Here is a 6,934-nt window from a genome sequence, read left to right as displayed (position 1 = left end):
CCAGAGGCAGGATGGACCAAGAGTCGATCGCATTCTGCTGTAAGTATTGGCTCTTGTCTTAGGAGCTTTGTGATACTAAAATTCAACTATCTTTTTTTTTTTTTTTTTTTTTTTTTTTAAATCTAGTAGAGAGGTGAAATCCCCACATAGGACAATAAAAAGTGTGTGTCTACACAGGCTGTAGTAGTACACACCTTTAATCCCAGCACTTGGGAGACAGAAACTGGCGAGTCTGTGTGAGTTCAAAGCCAGCAGAGACTTAAAGTGAGACCCTGTCTCAGAAAAGTTAACTAAAAAAAAATATGCATTTTTACGTTTTGGTTGGCATTATTCAGTGTTAGCAACCAGAATGCTTTCTGTTTTCCTAGTTTGTACTCCCACTTTATTTTATGAAATTTATATTTATATTTACCCAACATTTTATTTATATTTGCATGTTTCACAAGACTATGTTTTTGTAAAAACAAACTAAGCATGTGCTTGTATGTGTATATTGATTTTGTTGTGGGCCAGTTTTTTGTTGTTGAGATGGTAGTGAGTTTTGGGTTTTTGTTTTCATTTGTTTACTTTTAGGGACTGATGTTTTAGAGAAAAATACTTCAATGATAGAGAACTATATCTTCTATGTTTTTACTTAATATATTTAAAATACTTTAATGGCCATAATAGTATTCATTTACCTTCGTTTCTGGAAAAGATGTAGTTGTTTTCTTTGAAGAACATTCAAATGATTGAAAATGTTAAATCTAACTTAAAGAAAACAAGCCTATTGGAATTTTCTCACAGCTCAGAATTCAGACACATGTGTGTTAGTAAATCTGGAGATGGTTCCCACTACTGGGCAGCCAGCAGCCAGATGGAACCAACCTCTAGAAGAAGGCTTTCTTGCATTTCCTGTATACAAGCTGGTAGTGATGACTGAGGAAAGCATCGTTTATAATTTCAGAGACTCCTTAAAAAGATTTGGGAATGTCTCACTTTATAGCTTAAAGTGTTATAGTCAGATTTGTAAGCCTTTCAATTCAAGTAGGAATTATTCATTATTTATAGGAATTATTCATGCCACCACAAATTTGTAAGTCCGAAAATTTCTGCTTGATAGTGTTTTCAGTCCCACATACTTAGACATCTTTTCAATGAGCTGGCTAAAAGTATTCACTACTTTATTCAAACATCAGTCTTGTAAGTGTAGCAACTGCATACTTGAGTTATCTATCAGCAAACTTGGAAATATTCTTTGACACCCTGCTTTTTTCCTTAGTACACATTCTATCTTTTATTAACTGGAAGCCTTTAAGATTATTTTGACATGTGGAACACTCTTCTTAAGTCAGTACATTCTAGTTATAAATGTCATTATTTCAGTACTGCTTCCAGACTCATCCATACCTATCTCACCTATGGTGACTACCAAAAGTTACTTATTCTTCTGTTAAAGCATTATGTTGCTTTGAGAAACACATGTAAAAGTTTTGGTTTTTTAATGCCCAGCAATTTGAAAGGAATGCAGTGTAGTCAGGGTACTATGTAGCTTAGCTGTGAACAGTGATTATCTAATGTTAGTGTAATCCTGACATTGATTTTCCTATGGCTATATATGTGTGTGTGTGTGTAGTGAGCATGATTATGGGAGGCTTTTGTCATTGGACAATGGATATCCAAAATTAAGACACAAGAATCCTCTAAAATAGGAAATAGATGGAGAAATGTTAAGACCATAAGCTAATGTTTGTCTTGTTGTAAGCTATATCTATTCTCTATATTCCTTTGATATGAATGAAAAGAGACAAAGAAGGACAACACGTAAATATTCTAAAACTTAATCCCTCTGCTCCCAATAGTAGTGGACCCTTTTCCCTTTTCATGTGTGTGGGTGTTTTGCCTGAAGGCCAGAAGTGGGTGTTGGATCTTCTAAAGTTACAGATTATTGTGAACCACTGTGTAGGTACTGGGAATCAAACCCAGGTCCTCTGTAAAGCAGCCAGTTCTCTTTTGGGGTGGGTTGTTTGTTTGTTTGGGTTGGTTTGGTTTTTTGGTTTGTCTGGTTGGTTGTTTTTTTGTTGTTGGTGGTGGTGGTTTGGTTGGTTTGGTTTTTTTGGCTGTTTTGGGTCTTTTGGTTTGTGGGTTTTTTTGTTGGGTTTTGTGTGTGTGTGTGTGTTTGTTTGTTTGTTTGTTTGTAAAGCTAGTGTTTCTCTGTGTAACCTTGGCTGTCCTGGAACTCACTCTGTAGACCAAGTTGGCCTCAAACTCAGAGATTTGCCTGCCTTTGTCTGCCAAGCGTTGTGACATACGTGTGTGTATGTATATATTTACATGTGTGTGTTTGAGTGATAGCTCAGGATATAACCTGTCTGTAGTTTTCTTTTCCCTCCCTCCCCCTGGCTCTCCTTCCTACCTCCCATCTCTCCAAGAGCCACTCCCCAATTCCCTTCAGAAAAGAGCAGACCTCCCAAGGACATCAGGCAAACTGAATAACTAGCTACAGTAAGAGCAGGCACATACCATCACATCAAGCATCCAGTGTTCACCACTGAGTCATATCCGTAGCACTTAAAGGCCTAAGATTTTAATACAAACCTCAGTTGCGTTTCTTCATTAAATGCATGTTATTGATGGTGGGTTCTGTCTTTTTTTTTTTTCTTAATTTAAAATTTCTTAATGTTTCTAATGTCTTTTCCACATTGATAGCTATCCCTCAAAAAAACTGTTATAGCTGATAAATTCTCAAATAATATAGTAAATGTGCCCTGAAAGTGTGATTTCATTAGTAGTCTGTTTCTTAACAACTCAAAAGAAATACTGCAGTAGGTCCGTCCTAACTAGTCATTGCTGTGTGCTGGGACGTTGTGTAGAGAAAGGCTGTGTTTTGAGTGAGGTAAGTAAAGAATTGATTTGAAGAACGGACTTTTTCCTTTTGTTTTTATAGCCACCTTAGACGGGTGAACGTTCTTTTTCCAGTTTTTTACTGTTGTTGTTTTGTGTTTGCAGGTTTTGTTGTTGTTGTTTGATAATTCTGGGAGAACCAAAAGGACTACTTGCCTTTCATATAACTCTTAGTCTTACCAGAGCCTAGCTAGATGGTTAGTCCAGAAAAGGTTCCAGTTCTAAACTTTTCTGAATGATCATCAATACAACAGTCTACCTTTATGGAGTACTATACATTTTAAAGAGCTTTTATTGTATTATCTTCTTTAATATTAGCTAAATGCTGTTGAATATGTATAAGGAAAGATAACTGCTTTTTAGATAATTTCCTCAAATACTAGAGAACCATATATTAAGAATCTTTAGAATTATGTGCCTGTCCACCCAGAACCTGTGATCCTATAGAAGTAGTTGGAAGAGGTTTCAGAGTTAGTAAGATAAATGTTTATTGAAATATGAATAATAATATTAGGGCAAATTATATCCTACACTGGATACTGCTTAAACTCAAGAGCTAAGCAGTGCTGTTGACATGTTCGTGGGAAGTAAAGATGCCAGACTAGGGGTTTAAGGTGATTTTTCCAGTGTGTATTGTATCAGAAAAAGCAGATTTCAGAATCATGGTGAAATGGTACTGATTTGCTTGAATTTTAAAGTTGTATGTGCATGTTATTATAAGGCAAAGGCCTACACATATGTACCAAATAACTAATTACTTATAGACACAAAATTTTAGTGATTTATAGTTTATTTCTTACTTAACTGGGTTTATTTTCAATTCAGTACATGTATATTTATCATGGTGTTTTCTGAAATAACTTGTGCAGCTAAAATGTTTCATTTTTTTAAGAAAAGGAGATAGCCGGGCGGTGGTGGAACATGCCTTAAATCCCAGCACTTGGGAGGCAGAGGCAGGTGGATTTCTGAGTTGAGGCCAGCCTGGTCTACAGAGTGAGTTCCAGGACAGTCAGGGCTACACAGAGAAACCCTGTCTCAAAAAAAAAAAAAAGAAAAGAAAAGAAAAGAGATTACTTCATTTTATAATTATTTCATCATCTGTTTAATATAATGACTTGGCCATCAAAGTGGTAGGTTTATTTGCAACTCTATTCTCATAAATTATGTTGATTGAGCCTATGTTAAGAGCTTATTTAGTCCCATTGGAATAAAATACAATCTTTTTATATCCTGACTATACAGATTTTATATATCTGTAAGGAATCCTTCCTACGAGGGGAAGTAGTGACAGCGGGTTCTGGGTCTGTCTGAATCAGATGTGAGGTGAACATCCACTCACTGTAGTGATGTATAGCCATAAATGCATATTTTTATTTGTCCAATGTTTAATTTCAGGCAACTGCAAGAACAACAGCGACAGAAGGAGATGGAGAGGGAAAGAATGGAGAGGGAAAGGTTGGAGAGAGAACGACTAGAAAGAGAGAGGCTAGAGAGGGAGCGCCTGGAACAGGAGCAGCTGGAGCGGCAGCGGCAGGAAAGGGAGCACGTGGAGCGACTGGAGAGGGAGAGGTTGGAGCGCCTGGAGAGAGAGAGGCAAGAGCGGGAGCGAGAGCGCCTGGAGCAGCTGGAGCGGGAGCAAGTGGAGTGGGAGCGAGAGCGCAGAATGTCCAATGCTGGTAAGGAGTCTGCAGATGCGCACGCGCCTCCTACAGCCAAGATAGACCAGGCCCTGCGCAGCTGTCAATGGCGATACTTCCCATGTGCAGTGCTTGGGAATAAGCAGTACAGTTTGTAGTTAGGATAAATGCTCAACAGTTATTGCTTCAGTGTTTCTTTTATTGCTTAGAAACTTAAAGGAAGCCCTTGGGAATTTTTAGTCTGTCGTTTTAATTTTTCTTGCTGCCCTAAAATTCAGCTATAAAGTGTGAATGTGTTTTTATGCAAAAAAATTTATAATGATCTTGGAAGATATTTCCCTTGTGCCATTGCTTAAAATTATCACATACTGTATGTATTATGCTACATACAGCAAGAAGTTAGCTTGGTTATGGTTAGATTTCTGGAGGAAAAATTAAAATAGATAAAAATAGTCTCTCAAAAATAACCGGTTATTTAAACATTTTCTGGTATGATGAAAAAAATCACAGTCTGATGGAATTTATAGTGTCATAGAGGATTATGATATAGTAAACATTTAAGGTGGTTAATATTTATCAAAGAATTTTATTCTTGAGCTCTATTAGAAGCCAGTGTGGGTTCAGTATTGGTTAATTTATTGTTTTTAACTGCATAATTGTCTGGAGTTATGGCTAAGAAGATAGAGATGTCCAAAAATAAACACTGAGTTGGGTGTTCCTTTCCCATTGTAGTAAACATTTCGCCAGGTTTGAAACCACAACTCAGTTTATTCTGCTGTTTGTAATACTTTTGATGCCGGTTTTAGTGGACTAAGTAATAAACGTTAAGTCTGTTACTATCCTTTTCTTGTAGAGGATAAATTATTAATCCACATATTTAAGAGAACTTATTTCATCCTCTTTCGGGTTTCAAAATGTGCTTACAAGTTAAGTTTTCTCCAGTGGAGACAGTTATTTGCCTAATTCCCTGGTGCTAACTGTCATCCACGTTTGTGCGTTTTGTCTGATTGCTGGTTTCTGTGGCTTCACTAGCTCCCTTTTTCTCTCTCCTTTTTTATCCTGTCTTTTGCCGCTGCTTTCCACCTTCTGTCCAGCTCCATCTTCAGACAGCTCCCTGTATAGTGCTCCACTTCCTGAGTATTCCAGTTGCCAGCCTCCTTCAGCACCTCCTCCATCATATGCTAAAGTCATCTCAGCTCCGGTGTCAGACGCCACTCCTGATTATGCTGTAGTGACTGCTTTGCCACCTACTTCCACACCCCCTACACCACCACTGCGACACGCAGCGACACGTTTTGCAACATCTCTAGGTTCAGCCTTCCACCCCGTTCTTCCCCATTACGCTACAGTTCCTCGTCCTCTCAACAAAAACTCTCGACCTTCTTCTCCTGTGAACACACCCTCTTCTCAGCCTCCAGCTGCGAAGTCCTGTGCCTGGCCTACTTCCAATTTCTCGCCCCTCCCTCCATCTCCTCCAATAATGATTAGCAGCCCCCCTGGCAAAGCTACCGGCCCACGGCCTGTCCTTCCCGTTTGTGTCTCCTCTCCTGTGCCCCAAATGCCTCCGTCACCAACAGCACCCAATGGGTCTCTAGACTCTGTAACATACCCAGTGTCTCCACCGCCTACCTCAGGGCCAGCAGCGCCACCTCCGCCGCCACCGCCGCCGCCACCGCCACCACCACCACCGCCACCGCCGCCGCTGCCTCCCCTCGCCTCACTCTCACACTGTGGATCACAGGCTTCTCCTCCTCCAGGCACCCCTCTTGCCTCAACTCCCTCATCCAAGCCCAGTGTTCTCCCTTCTCCCTCTGCAGCTGCCCCTGCCTCTGCGGAGACCCCTCTAAATCCTGAGCTGGGAGACTCCTCTGCTTCCGAGCCAGGCTTGCAGGCAGCCTCTCAGCCGGCTGAGTCGCCAACCCCACAGGGTAAGGCTTCACTTCTGCTGCTGACTACTGGTCGTTCCGAGTAGTGCATAGCAACTTTGCCTGCCTAGAAGAGTGGGTCCATGGGTTTAGTGATTGAGCATCTCTATGCCAAAGTACTATTTGGGTTGGGTTTTTTTTTTTTAGAACATTAAAATGAAGGATTTTGTTTTTTTAAAATCCTGGGCCTTAATTGGGATTTAGTATGGGAGATGTCCATATTAAACTTAGGTTTTTAGATCGTTTGCAGTAAGTATTGTATTATAGAAGATGTTTTCTAATATTTAGGGACCCTAGTACTTCTATATTCATTTTAAACTTCACTAGGAGAACTTAACTGTTTCATCTCCCGTGGGGTAAATATGAGATATTTTCCTAGAGACATGGAGATCTGTTTAATAGATAAATCATCCCTGAGTTTTCCCTGGAGCATTTCTGCTGTAAGACCCCTTTTTCTTTTTCTTTCTTTCTTTTTTTTTTTTTTTTTTT

At 39.6% G+C, this 6,934-nt stretch overlaps 1 protein-coding gene across 9 annotated transcripts in view; it reads left to right on the top strand.

The window, feature by feature from the left end:
• The window catches only part of Enah (ENAH actin regulator), a 117,757-nt gene that overhangs the window by 92,165 nt on the left and 18,658 nt on the right, over positions 1 to 6,934 (top strand). For 6 of the 9 annotated variants that reach the window (XM_021198244.2, XM_029538367.1, XM_021198243.2 and 3 more), the window contains 2 exons: positions 4,279 to 4,559; positions 5,615 to 6,448. In XM_021198244.2, the coding sequence (XP_021053903.1) occupies positions 4,279 to 4,559; positions 5,615 to 6,448 (1,115 nt within the window). The remainder of the gene's footprint in view (positions 1 to 4,278; positions 4,560 to 5,614; positions 6,449 to 6,934) is intronic. The other 3 variants (XM_021198245.2, XM_029538370.1, XM_029538369.1) reach the window with 2 other exon arrangements.

This window comes from Mus pahari, chromosome 5 (genome assembly GCF_900095145.1).
Source record: "Mus pahari chromosome 5, PAHARI_EIJ_v1.1, whole genome shotgun sequence".
NCBI classification, from domain to species: Eukaryota; Metazoa; Chordata; class Mammalia; order Rodentia; family Muridae; genus Mus; species Mus pahari.
Note: the sequence above shows the minus strand (reverse complement) of the source record. Positions and strands in the feature narration are given on the sequence as shown.